The 20,409-nt window shown below is 39.1% G+C and overlaps 1 protein-coding gene across 2 annotated transcripts in view; it reads right to left on the minus strand.

Moving 5' to 3' along the window:
- Positions 1-2,424: 2,424 nt before the first annotated feature.
- Positions 2,425-20,409, minus strand: part of LOC108763764 (probable serine/threonine-protein kinase DDB_G0282963) — a 68,759-nt gene continuing 50,774 nt past the window's right edge. The window contains exons 2-3 of one of the 2 annotated variants that reach the window (XM_018511636.1): positions 10,911-10,916; positions 2,425-3,027 (exon numbers count right to left, since the gene is read on the minus strand). In XM_018511636.1, the coding sequence (XP_018367138.1) occupies positions 2,678-3,027; positions 10,911-10,916 (356 nt within the window). In that variant the 3' untranslated portion in view covers positions 2,425-2,677. Of the gene's footprint in view, positions 3,046-10,910; positions 10,917-20,409 lie in introns of both variants that reach the window. The other variant, XM_018511629.1, reaches the window with a different exon arrangement.

Here is a 20,409-nt window from a genome sequence, read left to right on the forward strand (position 1 = left end):
AATATATTTTAGTAGAAATAATCCAAATTTGCAAATATATGAAGAAAATTGAATTGTTCTATACTTTTGACAAAGAGATTTATAATTAAGTGGGTCTAATAATTATATGTTTTTATACTATATTCTCAAGATGCCGGCAAATGGACTTGTTATTTAAGAGTTACGTGTTTTTGGAAAAAATCCAATATTTCCTATAAGCAGTGTAATAAAGTGGTACGAAAAGGAACGCGGAGACAGTACGTACTTTTGCGTGGACAGCGCGATAGTAGGGTTAAATGAAGTATGACGCGCGTTAACCGACACCACTCGCGATCAGCGTAATGCAACACGCAACGCGTTTACGGTATAACGTAGGCGTGGCTGGCTTGATATCAACGATGGCCACCTTTCGACTGTAAATCAATCGATATCTCGCCTGCAGGAGGGGCTTTTCATGGGGCTTGTACGATGCTTGAAACGAGCCGGGGGTGGAAGCATGCGCCAAATGCTGAATGCGAATCGACCCGCCCCGCCGCTTTCATCCGCATAGAAATCGTCTCGACCATCATTTTCGCTTTTCTTTGCGACGCGCGACGTGCTGAAATTTATAAAAAGATCTGTTTTTCTACTTTTATTTTATTTTCATCGCTACGAATTATTCATAAAACAAATAGGATACACAATCTGCCAAAATTTATATCGTAACTGTAGATTCTACCTGTAATAATTATTTTCTTGCGTTACTATAAAATAAAGCTCTGAGAATCAATTATTTTGAAGTTACGTTTCTAATTTTAATAGAAAAATAGTTTTACATAAAAAATTTGTAAGTATATTAATTTTCTAGTTATGTTTCCTTTATTATAAATAACTTTTAGATTAAGAAGTTTTTTTAAATTGTGGCATTTCTTTTTATTTAATAAATTTAATATTATTCAAATATATGTAATTTATTTTTCTCTCGCTTCAGTGACGTAATGACTTATTTACCTGTTATGGCCATTGATCGTGACATATCTCACGGGTGACATGTCGCCATGTCATAATTCATTAATCGGGTTTTCGATTTCATACACAGCTGTCGACGTCTGTCACAGGTTATATACTTTACCCGAACAAACGTTCACGTGTCTGGGAGAGAGGTAGGTGTTGACGAAATAAATCATTGCTCATTGGCTTGATAATGGGAATATTTAATTCGAATTTAAATAATCTTACAAGTATCAGTTGTCGCGTGATCGTTCGTATGCGCTCGCTACGCTTCATATATCATACGTAAATAAATAGCTAAGTTACATTTTAAACAGTCTATCGGGACAACGCCGTCGCTAAATGGTAAATTATGTACACGTCGCTCCGCGCGAAATTACATATACAACACACCTATACATAGTTCGTCTCTATTTACTTCTCTCTCTATTATGTATAATCTTCTATTGCACGTTGCAATCACTCCAGTGTTTCGCGATATATAATATCTTACATTTTTACAATAAATTAACGAAAACTCTTATTCCCCCTACTTTTATTCGTCCAATCCCGATTCTTCCTCGTCACCACGACGGTTCTCTAAAATTTCGTGTAAACAATCTTACCGAAAAAATTGCAAAAAATGGCACTTGTTAATCTCCTCCATAACAAACTATAACCGCTGCATGCCATCGCACGATACATTAATCTGATTAATCGAATATATTTTATTTCTTCAACAAATTCGATCAATTTTGAGAGAAAAGATTATCTAATATAAATATTCTCTTGTTAAAAAAAAATCCACTTCTTTTTCTTGCAACAATACGAAATATTATTAACTAGTTCTTTTTTTTCTCTTATTTTTTTGCACGGCAATATTTTATATAGAGCATCTCAGGAAATTCGTTTGTTTTTTGAGACATCTTATATCGCCGATTACTTTTCTCCTACAAAATCTGATCCAATTGTACATACTACTGTCTAGAAACGTAGTATTTATTTCATCTCTTCTCAAAGCGATGGCAAGGAACGGTGATTGTAACTTATTCGCATATCCATTTCAGTAGAACTAACTTCTTGCTCACGATTATTTTAAACGAGAGCAAGCGATATTTACCAAACTGTTGTTCTATCGGAAGCTCTAATTATAAGACAAGAATTCTTCGAGTTGACTCTGTCTAATGAGTTGTACTAATACGTCTAGCGAAATAAATACTCCAGTCTTTCATTTTAAGGAAGAGAAATGACAGACCGTGTCGACTTTGGTCCGCTCTACAAGTTTTTTTTTTTTAATTAGCTTTTTGGCCTGATATAACTCTCTTTAAAGTAATGCATTATATATTTATTTATTTTTTAAATAATATATGAAGATTTACATCGCGCTTTGGTTGATTTATTTTCAAAAACCTGCAAAATTAACAAAGTATTTTTTGATAAGTAATATTTTAATTTTTTTACAGAAGAAAAATTATTAGATCCAAAAAGGATTATTTCATAAAATTTCTACATCGAACGTTTTCCGATCGTACTGGGAGAATTTTTCACGTTAATCTGATATCTCCAGGTTTTATTTATTCTTTAAAATTTCTCTAAAAAATCTTGCACAAAGAATTAAAATCGAATAGAAGATTCGACTTTCGCTAATGACTCCTTTGAGGTCAGATACGAAATTCAGGGGATCAAAGTTGCAACGTTAGATTTTTCCGAGCGTTTAAGTTTGCAATCGTCATTTCGCTTGAAGTTCCGCGGCCTGTTCCTCTTCCTCTTTAGTAAGCGGTACTGTCGAATGATTATAGAGCCCCTGTGCCATTAGCTGAAGAGCCAGAGGATTTTTCTGGCCGCTGGCCTTCTTGATTTTCGCTCGCTTGTTCTGGAACCAGATCTTGATTTGCGCCTCGTTCAGACCTAAATCCCTCGAAAGTTGCTGCCTCCGTCTTTCCGTCAGGTATCGATTCTCCGCGAATTCCCTTTTCAGTCTCGCTAATTGTTCACCACTGAACGCGGTCCTGGGACGTTTCTCTTCGGGGGTGCCACCGCCGCGTACGTCTGTCCTCTTCACTCTTCTCGTGCGTGGACCTGAAACACGAGATGGTTCTAGCGTTAACTCGTATCTGTCAATATGTCTGTCCAATGACATCTCTGCGACAATGCCACAAAAATATCATGTTAAAATAAAGAAGTAAGATTCTTCAGACAAACTCATTCATTTAAAAAAAAAAAAAAATACGTAAATATAAGTAATCAATATTGTTTTCTGTTATAAAGCCAGATACATATATCATAAATAAGCAATTACGTGTCTTCGTTCAGATTAAATTTTCTCGAAATGTATTCTTTTCTCTCATAAAGTTGTCGTTCTTTTTAACGCTAGTTTCTCAATCGCTGCTGCTATTGCGTTAAGGAATAGAGAATCTCACAGATGACTATACACAAAACATCAGGTTTTAAACAATGCTTCGCAATACGGCTTTACAAGCAGACATTGATTCAGCAAGTTTACACGCCGATAAATCTGAGAAATTAACGAACCACCGGTCGGCAAGTTTTACGGCAACTTTTATTGTCTAGGCCTGTCTCAAGTGTTTTTCTCTCCGGTGCGCCAGGTCTAAGTCCGGTTATGCGCGCGTGTCTTCTATAACAAGCTAGTTCCTTGGGAGGAGCCGCGCGAGGTCGGAAAGTTCGTCGATGGAATAAACGTCCGACTGAAAGGATCGTCTTGCCGGCGAAGTAAATCCTTCCGTCTCGATCCTACTTGCCTTATCACGCTTGCAGACGCGTTCGCGCGAAATCACCGTGACGTCGGACGGACCAGGCAACGGTGGCTTTATCGTAAATCAAACGCATTATTATTGCAGCCATGTTGCGCATCTTATGCCGACGCAACGTCACTATTCGTGCGTTTACGTTGCGTCAGCGCAAGCGCTTGAGAACCGATCAACTTCATGAGAGATTTCGACAAAGAAATCCCAAGGTAAGTCTTCTCGAGATTGAGATAATTAACAGAGAATGAGGATAAGATAAATATTGAATAATGCAACAAATATATTCGGCTATTTTTATACGAAAGATGATTTGAATTTTGAAATATAAAGAAATATTCTGAATTCGATGATATTAGAAATGCTTGTTACAATAGAGAGCTAACCTTAATTTTGTTAAAACCTCTAGGACATATAAAGTGCTCTGTCATTTATCTATTTTGGTAGAAATCCTGTAATAAAAGTTTGACAAAAAGACATTTGCTTTTTTTTTTATCCCTTTTCTTTCTCTCTCACTTTCTTTCACTTTCCGAAAATATACGAAGCTATTATTCGTATATGGAGAATCAATCAAAACACTAGATTTATTTCCACTTTAGTCAGACTCTTATTACAGAATCTCTTGATTTTTATCAATATCACATGTTTCGTCTACGTTGTTGGTTAGCCCATTGTTGCAGTAAGTCCTTCGTTTAATTGGCAAAAGTGAAATTCTTTAGAGCTCGTTTAACTTGAACTTTCATGCATGTTATCATAAGAGGCTGTGCGTTGCTTCGCCAAATAAGGGCCGCGCGAAGCGCACGATCCTCACAGACACAACTCGATTTTCCCAGCGTGACTGCTTCCTCTCGTGTGATTCCCGCATGTAATTCCCAACTAATAATTCACAGGATAAACACTGTATGCCGCCCGGCGCGGCACGAACGCACCGCGTTTATACGGCACGCACCACCGGCTATATAATTGCGTATAAATCAAATCATAACGATCAACACTAGCGTTATCGCTCGGTCCGATCTGCTGAATATTCCATGGAAATTTCGAGACCGTCTCGCGATGATCGGTTTGCGCTGTATACATTGCCCACTTGCTTTTAAGGCGAAAAATTATATATGCATGTCTTCTCGCGTGGAAAGAAAATGCGTAGATCGACGATTCTTGCGTGATTCTTGTAAATGTTTTTACGCGACTTCGAGTCACACATCGATCACATTGCACGGTGCTTATTGACGTTAATGAAGTTGACTATCTCGAAAGCAAAAAAGATCGCGAGACGTTTTGCACATACTTATAAGTATGTTATTTTTTTTATACATATTATATTTAAGCCTTTATTACTCTCGTGGGATGTCCAGGATACCCCGGCCTTGTAAATTTGCTAAATATATGAATGCTATTTATACGCATTATTACATTTATTATTAATGCAAATTGTTTCAATTTTTTTGTATTTGTCTTTATTTAAAGAATGTATAGAATATTATCAATCTTTATTTAATTATAAATCATCAAAAGAATAATAATAATTGAAATATGTATGACGTTAGAGTATCAAAAACACCGCACGCGAATAATTATGTTAAAAAACTATATTACGCGAGTTATGTAGAGTTAATGTATTTGTTATTTAATAATTTTTTCTCTCGTAAGTTTATAAAAGTTTGTATTCGAAAATTCTATTTGGTATCTTTTAATGAATTTTTCGATAGTCATACTTCAATAGATCTATTGGACATTGGTTTTTAAAAGGAGGAATACAGTCGCGCTGTTAAAGAATATCAAACATTAAAAGGGAAATTTCTTGATTGCTATGTAATGTCAAACAGTTTGTCTGTGACCAGGCTTTAACGGTCGGTCAAGAGAGAGATCAGAAATTACAGACTTGTGTGGTATAAGTCGCATTGCAAATGATAATTATCGAATGTTGCTGCGCGGTAGTAAATTACTACTGTCGACGACGAGGGTCGTCCGGCACGTAAGAATTTCGCAGTGAAAATCGTTTTACAACGCGTAATCATTCAAAGCTGAAGATCATAGTACATGCTTTAAGTAATATTATCGGAAAAGCAGTTTGTTCCGCACGATCGAGCATTGGCGCACGTTGTCGAGACTTAAGTCGTTAGTTTCCCGTCTCCGATTGGCTCTTACAGCTGGCGACGCGATCGATTTCTATCCGTATAGTCATAAAAAAATCTCTCAAGAAATTCATCTTCGTCGAGCTCGATGGCGTCCGTAAAATATTTTACAAGACTGTGACTGCTCGCGACGTAATGTTGTTTTTGCGTTTCGCCAGACGTGCTAATATTTAGAAAGAAAACGTTATCAAGATATGTGTAACGGTAACACGTGTCGTACGTCGTATTTGCTGAACAGTTACATCTTTTGCGCGAGTTTACACAATCAATTTAATAAAATATATAGGAAAAGCATCTTCAATTTACTGAATTAGGACTACAGCACATAAAATAGTATAACGTAGTTAGGACTGCCAACGATGATATGCGTACGTTTAACGCAGCTAGGTGACATTTTAATACCCCGTAATGTTACGCGAATGAGCTTTATACATTTTTTAAAATTAAACTTTTAAGAGTAGACTTTTAGAAAACAAATGAAAAATTCTTGACGCATAGAAAAACAGGAAAAAGAGAAAAAGTACATGAAAAATACGAGCTTGTGAAAAAACGAATAAAGCTCGCTCATGGGATATCGAGATGTCGGCTGGCTGCGCTAAACGTATGCATACCATCCTTGGCAGTTTTCTCCTCCTCAGGAATGACTGAGGTAACGAACAGCCAGCAGTCTAATTACTTAAGCGAGGCAGTCTTGCAGTCAAGCGCAGGAAACACGCGCCGCGAGAGAAGAGCTTCTCGTGCTCCCCCAGACTCCTCTCTCTTCTCATTCTCGCCCTTCCCTACTTACGGTAATCCCTCTCCAAAGACTTGAGGGTAAAACCAATAATGCTAAGACGCCCTTCTCTCGCTAAGCACAACCCCAAAAGTACCGCGGCGGAATATCCGGCGACGTGCGGCCTCGGAGAGAAACACTAATTTCCTTGTCTCACTCCTAGAGATAGACGTCAGTTCGTAGCTCGGTCTGTCAGTTTAATTGCATTTTTTTCGCTGCACAATCGTGCACGCGCGCGAGGACGCGACTACGTAGCAACGTGACATTTACATTGCTAATCAGTTCAGCTGTTACGCAGGAAACGCACCGAGTGATTTAAACAAACATTACTGATCACTCGTTTGCATATGAATGATTTTATTGTAAAATATGAGACAGGACTCGATCTCCGAACGTGGAAAAGAATGAAAAAGTGTATCGTTAAAATTCACACCGCGCACATGGCGAGCATCAATATAAAGGATAAAGTTATAAGATTGCTCGTCCATCGGCGATCGACCGCACTACTAATTTTCTTGTTCTATTCTTGAGATAGATGTCAGCTACTGGCCTCTAGTTTCTCCTTCAGGCGATTCCCGCGTAACGAATAGCAGCCGCTATTCTAGTAATCGCCCTTTTCAGTCCGCTGTTCGGCTTGCTCGTCACGTTGCTTTTAATTACATCCGTATCGGCAGAAACGTGAAGAAGGCGCAGTAGAGGATAAAAAGGGAGTGTGGTGTCTAGAATTCGTTAAAAATGATCTGTAAATTAGTAGGATTCCGCGCGGAGCAAATGGCCGACGATCGTGTTCGGAGAGCGAATTGCGTTGCTCCGCGTGCACGTTAAATTTAAAGCAATATTTTAAAGCTCCCGTTTATTCACCACTACTATTTCGGATTGTAACATCCGAAACGAGAAAATACACAATAAAAATTCTTGCAAAATATAATATGTATTAATAGGAAAATATTTATTTCAATATTACCGACTTTTAAAATGTAAAATCTCCTTTTGTTTTGTTAATTCAAAAATAATCGTATATTTAAAAATGAACTATGCGTAATCAAAAACGAAATAAGCTATATTTACAACTATGACAAACTGTCAAGTTAATAACATATGTATAGAAATAAATGTAATTTAATTTCTCCTTGAAACGAGAAAACAGTTTTCGGTATATTTTGTAAACGCGCCCGAGTCGAAATTTTGATACTACTTTGACATTCTTAAGGATAGTTTGCACCTATTTAAATGTTCTATAAACTAGATAAAACCTACTTTGATGATATGGTTGTAATCAAACCTATTTTACTATCCTAACTCCTATTGCAAATCAACCTATTTTAACACTAAAAGCAAAACTGAAAAAGGAAATTTGCGACATCATTACAGTCAAAGTAGGAGTAAATTGTGTCATAATTGAACCTACCTTGATATTTTAGTTTTTACTATATCATAGAATTAAAGGTTTAATCAAGGGTCAAAATTTTGACTCGGGCGACGTGACAAAATATCGTGAAATTAACAGCAGACATTTGGGATAAATTTAAATGTAATCGTCCTGTCTTTCAATCAACTCGTAGAGAGAGAAAGAGATTTTATTATAGTCAAAACGAGAAACCTTGAATGTATATAGAAAGCTGAACTGCAATTTCATCAGACAGAATATTAGAAAGTACGAAAAACAATACGAGACAGGAATATTTCAGAATTCAGAGTTGTAAACTAATAATAATCGTAAAGTTCTTAACGGCGCAGCTTTCGCTCGAGTCTCGCGCGAATTTTCTTCCTTTACCCGCGGATCTTTACGTCTGAAACGTCACTGGTGACGCGATAATTACAGTGTTTATGAACGAAGCTCTCCGTATAGAGCGTGTCGACGACACAATGAGAGTCGGCAATCATCCTGGATGATGCACCCGGACGGCCCAAACGAGTCTCTCTCGGTTAGTTGCGCTTCGTTCTCGCTTTCAGATAGGCCTATGCGCGATTAAGTGGCCGTAGGCGAGGTAAGTCGTACACACTCACGAATTGCATCGTCCTCGATATGTAAAGCGATCTACCTCGCTTACTAAAGTGCCACTCGGCTCTCCCATTGCCTATACGTACCTATCTCTTTTATTGTTGGTTGCGCGGTACATTGATACGCGGAACGTCGCCGGAAGGGAAACACCGAGCACAAAGTTGAGAGCGTGTTAAACTTGTCTTTGTGCGCAATTTATCAGGACGATCTGCGCGAAATGATGCGAGTGACGGAGGCTGCGCTCGATGTAAAAAGTTGTCCGGATAAAAACCTGCGTGTTGGTTTCGGTCGTTTAAGTATTCATGACTAAAGGCGGTCCTCTCCTTCTCCTTCCTCTTCCTTCTTCCGTCAACTGATGTCACCCGGCGATTATGGTGGTAGACCAGCATTGACAACTTAATGATAAGTTTTTGTCGTGCAAAAGACGCAATAAGTGATTATTACATTTTAACGAAGCACGCTTAATCGAGATTTATTACAAAAAGCCACAACGATTTTTTTTTGCAATCCCGCAATTGCGAGTGTAATTTCGACAATCTTACCTCGTTATCATTGTAGACAGGACATTAAATAAGACAATTTACTGTCGTTTTGAAACAGGTAATGTCGCAAATATAAAGCGCTTTAATCAAGTGAAGAAAAATCTATCTTGTTTCACCTTCGCTACAAACATTACCAGATTGCCCGGTAACCAAATACATTGCGTTAAATCAGCGTTGCTGAAATTTATTACCAATAATTACGATATCCTCGTTAAAAAGCGGTGAGTTGATACGTTAATAGAATGATACGAAGGAGAAGAGGACGCCGTCGTTAAGTCGTTAAGGCCATTGCCTCGATGCAGTTGGCAAAGACGCACTTCACTCAATTTTCACCAATTAGACCCGCAAGCTCGATGACGATCCTAACTATACAAATAAAAGTGCAATGCTCTCCACTGTAACCATATTAATTCGAGACCGATAATTTCGCAAGAAAGATTTTGAATTGTGTTTCCTTTGTTTCGGTAGTCTACCAGTTTATCTTTATGTTCTACTATTACGACATTCTAAACATCCTTTAATCTGATACAACACGATAATTTATAACAGCAAACGCTTTCAAGAGAATGTAATAAATGTGAAGTATATCGGATAATGACAGGAGAAGCATCAAAGTGAATATAAGGATTGGCCGATCAAGCGTCGCGTTCTCGTCGCGAATCGGAATGGATCGATCAAGCGATCGCGGTTGCGGACAGTTGCGAGAGCCGATCGACTTGTCCTTTCCGTGAATCTGATCGTCTCGTCCTTGTGCGGGTATGTGCATCGGGATATGTAGGAACTAGCCGCTTGAGTTATGACTACGGCCATTACTTGGGACAAACGAGGCTAAGCGTGTCGACACGGAGTCGAGCGGGCAGGTCTCCTCGATTCTCCCGAGTCATTCTCGACTCTCGAGAATTACAAATGCCTCTCTCTCTTTCTGTCTTGAGTCGCGAGCCTTCAGCGTGCTCGCAACTCCCGATTGACAGTTTTAAGGCCCAACGCTGAGCTCCAGCACTCGTTATCCAGGACGCGGATTCCGCATAGACGCTTTATGTATTTCCTACGTTCGCCGAGCAAATATACGATATCGCGAGCAGCATAGCGATACCCTGTAACCCACATTTTCGAATTATTTATGCCGCAAGGTTTTTGCGATCCACGGCTGTCTTCGCCTCATACGTCAATGCCGATGGTATTTCAGAAGTATAGACGGCCGGAGGTATAAAATGAAGCGCGACGAAAAAGGTTCTTTATGACAGTACAATTCTAAGGAGGACTAATTCTCTCTTTCTAAACTGAAAAAAGTTTTACATCAAATAAATTCCACGCACGTACAAAGAAAATAGATTGAAAGAGAAGCGAATCTTGAAAGTCTTAGTCAGCTAATACGGAGAAGTAAATGTTCTTAAAAAGTATAAAAAAAAATTAGCGTCTCTTCTCAAGTCATCATATTCATCAATGTATTGCGAAAGCTGTAAATTAATCTGTATTAATTGATTTACGTAATTACAGTGCGAATCACAAAGAGGTGAAAGTCGTCTTACATTTCGATGGATCAATCTGATTGCAAACCACTGGATATCCATACGCGTCATTGAGATATCGATTTAACGCAGACATGCCCAGTGATCGAGCACGGGACAAGCTTACACAATAAGCGTATTAATGGCTTCGTTCAGAAAAGCTCACGTTCCCCGATGCCATTTCGTCATTAGTCTCGTCTAGCCCAAGTACGGCTCGTAACCGCCGTGGGTCGTTACTTACTTCGTCCTGAGAACAAAAAAGAAAAAACATACCGATTAAAACTCCTGTCTTTCCGAACAACTTCATCAAATGCACATTTTTACATTTATCCATTTCAGTCTTTGTGCACATAATGTCGTTCGTTAATATATCTTAAAAATAGACATTGTTAATAATGCAAATATAGATATCAAACGTCAGTATTATTACAAATAAATAAACTCCAAGATTCAAAACAATTGCAGAATAAATATCCATCTATACTGCAGTTTCAGTTTTCATCTTGTTGAACCGTGACACGATTTTTCAGGCAAACAATACTTATACAATCAATGTTAGAAATTTTTTATTTGCTTGAGATATTAGATATAAATATCGTTTGCTACACACGATTTCCCATCGAGGTTGGTTGGATCTCTTATGAGATCTTCGTTAAGGTGTTCTCGAGTTAACCCACAGAACTATACGAAAAGTAATCATTGGATCCACGGCTATATCCATAACCATAAATAATGATCACTGATTGGTCACTCGTCGATCGTTACTCGTGTGTACGTGACTGCGTTTACGTTTCCACGGGTCGTTAACTTGTTTCCATTAAGGCGCGGTCTTGTCTGCCTCTTTTCCTTTATCGCCATTTCTTTCCGTCTCTTTCCCTCGCATACGTTTCTTTACGTCGATTAACTATCATCCGATTTTAGACGCGCGGCATGTGTATCTTTACATTACGGCGATTAAGCGCCATTCCGAACGCGACCGGTATTTCTTAAGTGATTCTTCAGTATAAAACGCTCGTACGTCATGTCTTCAAGCTTCTATATGTGTAGAAATATTTTCTGGCGCAATCATTGTGTTGTTACGTAACTTCAGTAATCACGTTTATTTTTCATGATGGATTTAACGTCATAAGCTAAACAGTCAGATAGTTATTTAAAAGTCTGATTTATAAATATATATTTTAAAAGGTTCATTCAAGATTAAAAAAAGATTGAAATTTTTTATACAATATTGTACCTAATCATTTTTTTTTATTTAACGGATTTAACACAAAACAATTATTTAGAAATTCAATTATACGTTCACAAAAGATCCAAACATACATTTTAAAAGATTTATTTTAGATTTTTAAAGAATTGAGGTTTTATACAAGATTAAAAAAAAAATTTTAATCTAGAGTTTGAGAAGGATCTATCTTTCAGAGTTAATTCTCTCTTGAAAGAGTACAACTTACGATAATAAGCAATCAAAAATTATGAGACATACGCGAGTAATGCGTAGCTCGAAGAGACGATTAATAGCTTCATTGCATCCTACGCTGTCGATGCAGAAGTACCGGTTTTACCAACAAGAGACCGCCCCTTTCTTATTCCTCTTGATTCTTTCATTTGCTTTCGATCTTTCTCTTCCTTCCTGACATCGTCACTTATTCTTTTCGCAAAGCAATCAGGTATGTAATAAGCAACAATAAATTTTATGCATTTTCCACATATCATCAATTGCAGCTAATCATTACCTTTCATAAATCTATAATTAGTTGCATCAATATTTTTACGAATTGCATCAAAACGTATACTTTGCTGTTACATTCGTGCGATTATACAATTTCTCGAGCCGTATCGGTTAGCAAAAAGCATCGTACAAAAAGGATATATGTCTCTTTACTTTGGATCGCGGATGAAAAGGTTTAGAAAGCGGCGATCTGTCCTGGATCCCAATCGCCAACGTGGCGCAAAGCAGGAACTATAATCTCCCAACGTCTTTCGCCATTTAGTTTTCGTGTAGCCTCGATGTTATCTCGTGGAGGAAAGTCACTTGGCAAGGATCATTGCGCTCCAACGCGCAGTCACGATCGCCGTATTGCTACACATCGTCGTATCTTATATGTTGTAGGCGTGACCGGCACTGTTGAGATCTTTATCGCTTCGTCATTATTATTACGTTACATATCGGGATTACATCGGTCCCCTTCCCCGATTAGGAGAGTGGTATACATCCAGTTAACGCGAGACATACGACTCCGTATAAGTTGGTTGCTGGCGAAACAAAAGCATCACGACGACGCGCGCGACGTACATTGTTCTCTCACATCGTGAAAAGAAGGACTTGATATGCGCTCGTGCAGTTATTAATTATTATGTTAAGTATACTGAGTTATCGTGCAAATAATCGATCGTCACGGCGATCGTATCTTTCCGCGTCTATCTTGTCTTTCGGCGGAAATATGCAGAGGAATTCGAGACTCTCCGGTAGCTGATTCGCGTCAACAAGCAGCCATATATAATAGGCACCTTTGATTCATTGCAAAATATATCGGGATTTGATGAAGAGGATGCGTCTCGATAAAGTTACACGAAGCAAAAATATATCTTAATAAAATTTCTCTTTTATATACATATATAAACAATCAATATTTTTCTTACGCTCGTAATATTATAACATGTTTATGACAAAGACGAATTTAATCGGCATCAAAATCCTTGAGAAACACGCAGCAAATATGAATAGAGTAAGAGGGAAAAGAGAGAAGATTATGTAAAATTTATTAAACATGACAAGTAAGTAGATTTATACCGATATGCATGATTTAATTTTGAGGCCGTACGATTATTGATTTATAAGGCTATCATCTTACAAGAAAATTATTAACGTTTTCATTCGAGTTATAAACGAGATATCGTAACTTTATGCTGAATAATGCCGTTCTATTCCTAGATATTCTGGACGCTGACGTAATGACGATTAATTGAATTAAAAGCAAGACGTATACGGATTCGAGCTCGTTCGCGGATGATTCGCGACTGGCGCAACGCGTGAGTGAGTTACGATGTCGATGCACATCGATGCCGCTTAAATATCATTAATCAATGAATTCACAGCGTCGGCCGAGAGGAGTCTATTTCGAGCGAACTAACCGTCATCAATGGCAATTACGGCATCCCATAAAACAACGATATGATCCTACACAGCATATTTTAAAAGACATCCTGGGAACGTCCTCTGGAGTCCTTTTTAAGACGTCCCTTGAAGGTCTGTCTACATGGAATCATCCCGTCTCGCACTTCTTTCCCCGCGCACGTGTTGCACATCACATCGGTACAGACTACAATCGCGCGTATACCACGATTTAACAACCAGTTGGCTCAACCGCCGCGCCGTCTCCGTAGATATACATCTCGTAATCAGATACTATTAACGCTCGCGATCGCTCGCGATCACGTAAGCCCCGCGGGTCCCATTATAATGCCGGCGTCGCGATCGCGACCTCATAATGCGAGCTACTTTTGACACTTTAAACTTCGATTACCTCATCACAGTCTATACCATCTCTTCTGACCGTATTCACATCCGTAGGACTTACTCTGAGAGACAAGTGCTAATAATTAACCCTTACCGTACCATCTACAATTTGGTGCCTCATCCATACACTGAAAAAAATTTCTGATTGAAAATGGACGAATCAGAAATTTCTGGTTAAATTTATTAGAATTCTAGTTGAGATAACCGGAATTCTGGTTCATACTATATTTCTAGTAAAATCTACTAGAATTCTTATTTTTACCAGAATAATTATATTAATTAGAATTCTAGTTATCTCAACTAGAAATCTAATAGGCATAACCAAAAAATTCTGATTCGTCCATTTTCCACCAGAATTACTGTTTAACCCAACCAGACCATTTTTCTCAATGTACCATCAAGGATCACTTCAAATGTCTTCGTTTTTTCACCTCTTCAAAATAATTGAAAAAATCTCTAAAAATTCATCAACATACTTTCAGTTTTCTAGAATAAATATTGACTCTTTATTTTGGAAAATAATAAAATGTAGTATAATTTATAATTACCCACATACTTTCAGTTTTCTAGAATAAATATTGACTCTTTATTTCGGAAAATAATAAAATGTAGTATAATTTATAATTACCGAAAGACTCAAAGAAACTTGCACAAACAGGAATCGCTCGGTCACTAGTTACCCATATTAGTACGGTAAGGGTTAAAAAAGAAAAAGGTATCATCTCTTGGAGATTTCGTTATCACGTCCTTTTTAAGCTCTCTCTGGAGCTGGGCAGTGGGTCTATTAGACCCATTCAATCATAATTCTTTTTGTCAAAAATGTCAATTTAATTTTCTTTATATTACATTTGCAAATTTGGATTATTCTCATTAAGATACATTTAATATTCTTTCTTTTTGATTTCTTGAAATTATTTAGTGTCTTTTAATTCTCGACTACAGCAACAGATCGTTTGGATCCGAAGCGAAAATTTTCAATGATTGTACAATCTGTACCATTAGTATTATGAGGACTCAAATTGTAGGTAAAAAAAGACATTGATTCTTTCTCTATCAGTTGTCGTAAAGTAGAGATACACTTGCATTCTGTACTTGAACAGAATTTATAAATGTAGTTTTCATAGAGAATTAATTAAATGGATCTGACGGACCCATCAGCCATTAACTGTGTTATAGATTTTGGCGTCAGCTCAGAAGGGTTAAAAGTTCATTGCTTCGCGCTAAATGTATACGAACGCGATACTTATCGGAGTTACCATTTCGTCGTACATGATTTGTTATCTTGTTCGTGTGAAGATAAGATGTTAAAGGGACGGTGAAGTAGAGACGTAATCCGTTTCGCACGCGGTTTCCTTCTGACGCGCGAAAGGTCGCGCGCGTTAACACGCTCGGCGCATTTTCGCGTATACGCTCGACCGTGTTATTTATCCGCGCGCACGTTGCACGTTTGTTCCACCTTATTTTCAAATGCACGACATTATCTCGCCTCGTTGAGCGCGACGGGATAAGCGCGCGTGAGGAACACCGTGATTATCTGCGCTACCATGGATTAGGTATATTCCTCCTGGCGATTTTGTTGAATGCACGTTTGGTATTTAACTCACGAGATTCGTTCTGAAATAGATAATATTAACATCGCTGACTGATTTATGGAAAATGATTATAAATCGAAAGACGGCTTCTCCTCCTTACATTTTCACGCCGTGTTCTCTACTATCGTAACACACCTCTTTATTTCTCACGATTATCGAAAGCTGCTTGAGTATCTACACTAAAGAGAAATTCTCTTTTATTCTTATAGTTTGCAATCATTTAATTGTTTTGAATTATTATACAAACGGTAAATGTAATAATTGCCATTTCTCCTGGATCTAAATTTAAATGATGTAAATTATTACTTCTCTCTTTGAAATAAATATCATATTGCCGCTCCTATTCGAGATTGCTCGTAGATCTCTCCTCAACGGATACTTTAACAGACATTTTAATCGCTCCTCTCTATCCAGACTGCTTCCTAGTTCGTGAATTTAGCAGTTTGATTAAATCTCACAGACACGCGTGTTTCACTTTCCCTCGGTCGGGAGTTATGTTTATCTGATTCCCGGTTGAGTCAATACAATGAGAATGCGGCGCAATTAGTATCTCATTAGACAGCGCGACTGTTCTAATTCCTCAGTTTCGCATTAGAAACGTCACTCCGACGTGGAACGTAACGTGACGTTCCCTCATCCTACTCTTCGGCTTCTCTCGCTGGTGTTCACCCTTTCGCTCTATTACGTTCCCTCGGCTTCTCCAAGCATGTGGCGAGGAACTTGGTACGCACCAAAGTAAACTACCACCACCACTCTGCCTCTCTTACATGGTGATTGACGCGAGCCGGCTCGGTGTCGGCTCGGAACGGTTATCCATTTACCGTTTCAAAACGCTATCAAAAGTGTATTCTGCGTGATCCTTTAATATACAATCCTTTATATCCTTTAATAAGAGCGAAAAGAATTTCTGTCGAAATTTAATTTTATTATTATAATTATATTTTTTATTGATAGATAAGACAGAAAGGGAAAAAGGAAAACTTGGTATAGCGAATCTAGTGATAATGTAATTAATTTGATAGATGGATGAGGTCAGAAATGGTAAATCAAGTCCCGTTCTTGGTTGTATATATACCGAAGAGAATAAATACATTCTATTCTGTTTTTAATTGGCTTTTTCGTGACAAAAATAAGAATTTTAGATTAATTAAAAATTTGCTGATATTTAACAGCTTTTGAATTTCCATTGCATACGTTATAAAAAAAAAAAATCTCTTCCCTTTAATATGTAATTTAACGGTTCTTTGATGTGAAATAGTGAAACTCGTAACGTTTATCACGAGGGAAGTCGTAAGAGAAGGCACGGTTCTTTATCACTGTCTTCTGTCTATTCCGACTCTCTTCTTCACGAGCCACGTGCCCAGGAAGTTGCCGTTCGCCGATGTAAACTATCGCATTTGCTAACGCGGCTTGAACGAAACGAGGTCGCAAATGCGCTCGACAATGTATTATAAAAGCGGTGAGTTGATATGAGATATGACTGGGTAGACGCGCGAAAAGGAACATGATGGAATATCAGATCGCTGAGAAGCGACGGATGGGGAGAAGAAAAGAATCCGGGAAACTGGAACGGAGGCAGGACCAGCTTTGGATACGCAGATGAGTGGAAACAAACAACAGAGCCTTCGTTACGCGGCCGGTTAAATATAGGATACGCACTCGAATAATAAATGATGGCCGCGCATTAGCGCGCGGTTAAACGAGCGTGTAAGTAGAGGCGCGCGCGTTGAAGGATCGAGCAAAATGCGTTTCCATTATTTCCGTGAAGGCTGAACTGTTTCAAACGACATCGCAAAAACCATTGGAACCGCGAACACGCAAGCGTAGAGAATAAATATGGAAGAAAGGCGATTTCCAATAATTAGCATATATATATGAAACTCGATGATGCTGCATATATAAGCTATGCCGCGCGTATTTACATATATATATACTTATTTATGACTGTTGACGGGACCTTGCAACGGCGGTTCTTTTCACGGAATAATCATCAATGATATAAGTTTAAAAAAGCATTCCAACAAAAAGTTTAATTTTGGAATTATTATTCCATTGACTATGTATATTTCACAATCAGGAGACGCGGTAGGGTCTCCGGCCATGTTCAAAAAAAAAAGTGAAAGAACATAATAAACGTTTATCCGGCAATATAACATTACTGAATTACTGTGCATTTAAATGCGAATGTAACGCGTCTGTTTACAGACTTTTCAGCTCGGTATTTGGTAACATTATCAACGAATACTAAAATGAGATAATAATGAACTCGTGTTCCAAAAAAAAAAAAAAAAGACGGTAGAGATATTCGATAAATTTAGTGCAATAAATTCCGATCGAGAGACAAAATATATATAAATTCGATGAATGTTGTTCACGAATGTGTTTTTGGATGACATTCGAGTCCGAATAATAAACAAAATATCGAGGATTTTAGCGAGCGCAGGGAATTATGCAAAAGAGTGACGATCTATATGCTCGCGTAAACTCGACGATCCGCGCCGACATGACAGGGCGCCTCATACGTGCTCGCCTTATACGTGTATCGAGCGATGACACGCGCGTGTAGGCGTGCAGATCGAATGGTAATTTACGTACCTGTACACGCGGCACACGCACTACGACACGCACAATTCGCGTACACCGAGGGCGAGTGTAGCGTGAAGAAAACGGAAAGGCGAGTATACGTGTGCGTGTGCGTGTGCGTGCGTACGCGACGCGAAGGAAGGTACGTGAAGGAGAATCGGGACGTGAGGGACGTAAGGGAAGGGGTTACGAGGAGGAGGAGGAGGAGGACAGGGACAGGAACGAAGGGACAAGGAAAGGACTGACGAAACGACGGGAGCGGGAGAGAAGGAGATAACCGCGGGGTCGGACCGGGTGGTTGAAATTAATGTTGCCCGCTTAATTGGAGCCACCGAAGAGTGTGCGTGTGGCCTAAGCGGTTCTCAACTCGCTACATCGCGACGATGTCTTACGTCAGTCGCTCGGACGTGTTCCGACGATGACCAGCGCGACTTTCGACATTTAATCGTACAAGCGTCTTCGAAATTAATCTCCGCGTAATTATTCTTCAGTGGCACCTGAATTACCGTGAATCAAATTAGTACGCTGTAATAATAAATAGCGCAATAATAAATGGTTTTTATGTATAAAATTTATTTTAATGGAAATCATGTTCTGACATAACATTATTGATTCTATTTATAAAATGTTTTACGTCAATATCTTTTTTTAAATTTTTTATCTTTTATGTATAAGCTATGAATCTATAACGTCTTGCTTTTTTTCTTACACACAATTTCTGATTTACAGTACTCATTTTGTAAACAAGATGTTTGTAAGATAAATGATTGATCGTGATGATGACTTGATTGAAACACCGGGTAATTCCGTCAAGGAATTGGTGTATACAGATTTGGTACACGGATTTTGAATGCGTTTTCTGCCGTAGTCGTGAGAGCGATGAGAGCGATGAGAGCGATTTATGAAGTAGTCGCGGTCGAAAATTTGAGTACCAACGCTGGCGAGAAAGTAGCGAGAAGATGTTTCGCGAGCAGGTTCGCAGCAGGTGCCGGTGTGCCGGGTGTTCCGTGCAAACATTGTGAGAGCGTTTCGACTCTCCGTCTGATGATTTCTGGCCTCTTCTTCTCAGGATGAACCTGATCCTCGACGGGGACGCGTTCATTCAAGTGTTTTTGCATCGTGGCGCGATACTCGTTATTTGCAGCAAGTCCAATTGCAGCAAGAACAACACCGTCGTTAGCGACGTCGAGAGAAGAAACGGAATCGCAACAGACGAGACGAATGGACGACAAGTGCGAGTAATCGTTCTTCCCATTGTGAGATTCTGCACAAGTAACTTTTGGACGGAGTTCCGAGAAGTGCCTTCGCTTCGATTCAAAGCGTTGCAACAGCGATGAGTTACGATGAAAGACGAGATGAATTTATGCATAAATCATGAACGCTTGTTCGCCTAATAAGCAGTGATATCACTATGGTCTGCTTCTACAATTCGAAACACGCCGATTCGCCGGTAGGCGATGCCTTTCTAGCGTCTCACGATCACCTTCGCGACTCTAAAAACGATCGTCTTTCCGAGTAAACCTTGAGACTATCGGGATAAGCGAGAGTTCTCGCTGCGATAATTCGAAATACGCTGCACGCGTCAGCGATATTGAATGACGGCCTGCGTGCAGCGCGGCAGATTCCGTCTCTTCGCGACAGGGAATTTTGAAAGTGAGCCTTGAGAGATCGTTGAACGAGTCATCGATGCGATTCGCCACATGTGGCTGGCGGCGGAGCGACAGCAGCGAGAACTGAACTTGTATTATAGTTTTGGAAGTCGAAGGCTGCACCGCGTCGACGTGTTCTTGTAAGAGAGGACGCGGAACGGCAAATACATAAAACGGAAAGCATGGAGCACTGTTCGACCACCTTATACGTTCCAACCCTTTCCCCGCCTCCTTCTTTTTCTTTCTCCTTTTCCCTTTCACGCGCGTGCGAGCCTCGTCTCGCGAATGTCGAAAGGGAGAGACGCGACCCTTACTTATTATTACTTACGGCTTACGGGGTTTTGGCACGCGAGTGGAGCTAATGTGTTAATATAACGTATGAGGGGGGGGGGGGGGGGG

The sequence above is a fragment of the Trachymyrmex cornetzi genome, unplaced genomic scaffold, assembly GCF_001594075.2.
Source record: "Trachymyrmex cornetzi isolate Tcor2-1 unplaced genomic scaffold, Tcor1.1 scaffold1118, whole genome shotgun sequence".
Lineage (NCBI taxonomy): Eukaryota > Metazoa > Arthropoda > Insecta > Hymenoptera > Formicidae > Trachymyrmex > Trachymyrmex cornetzi.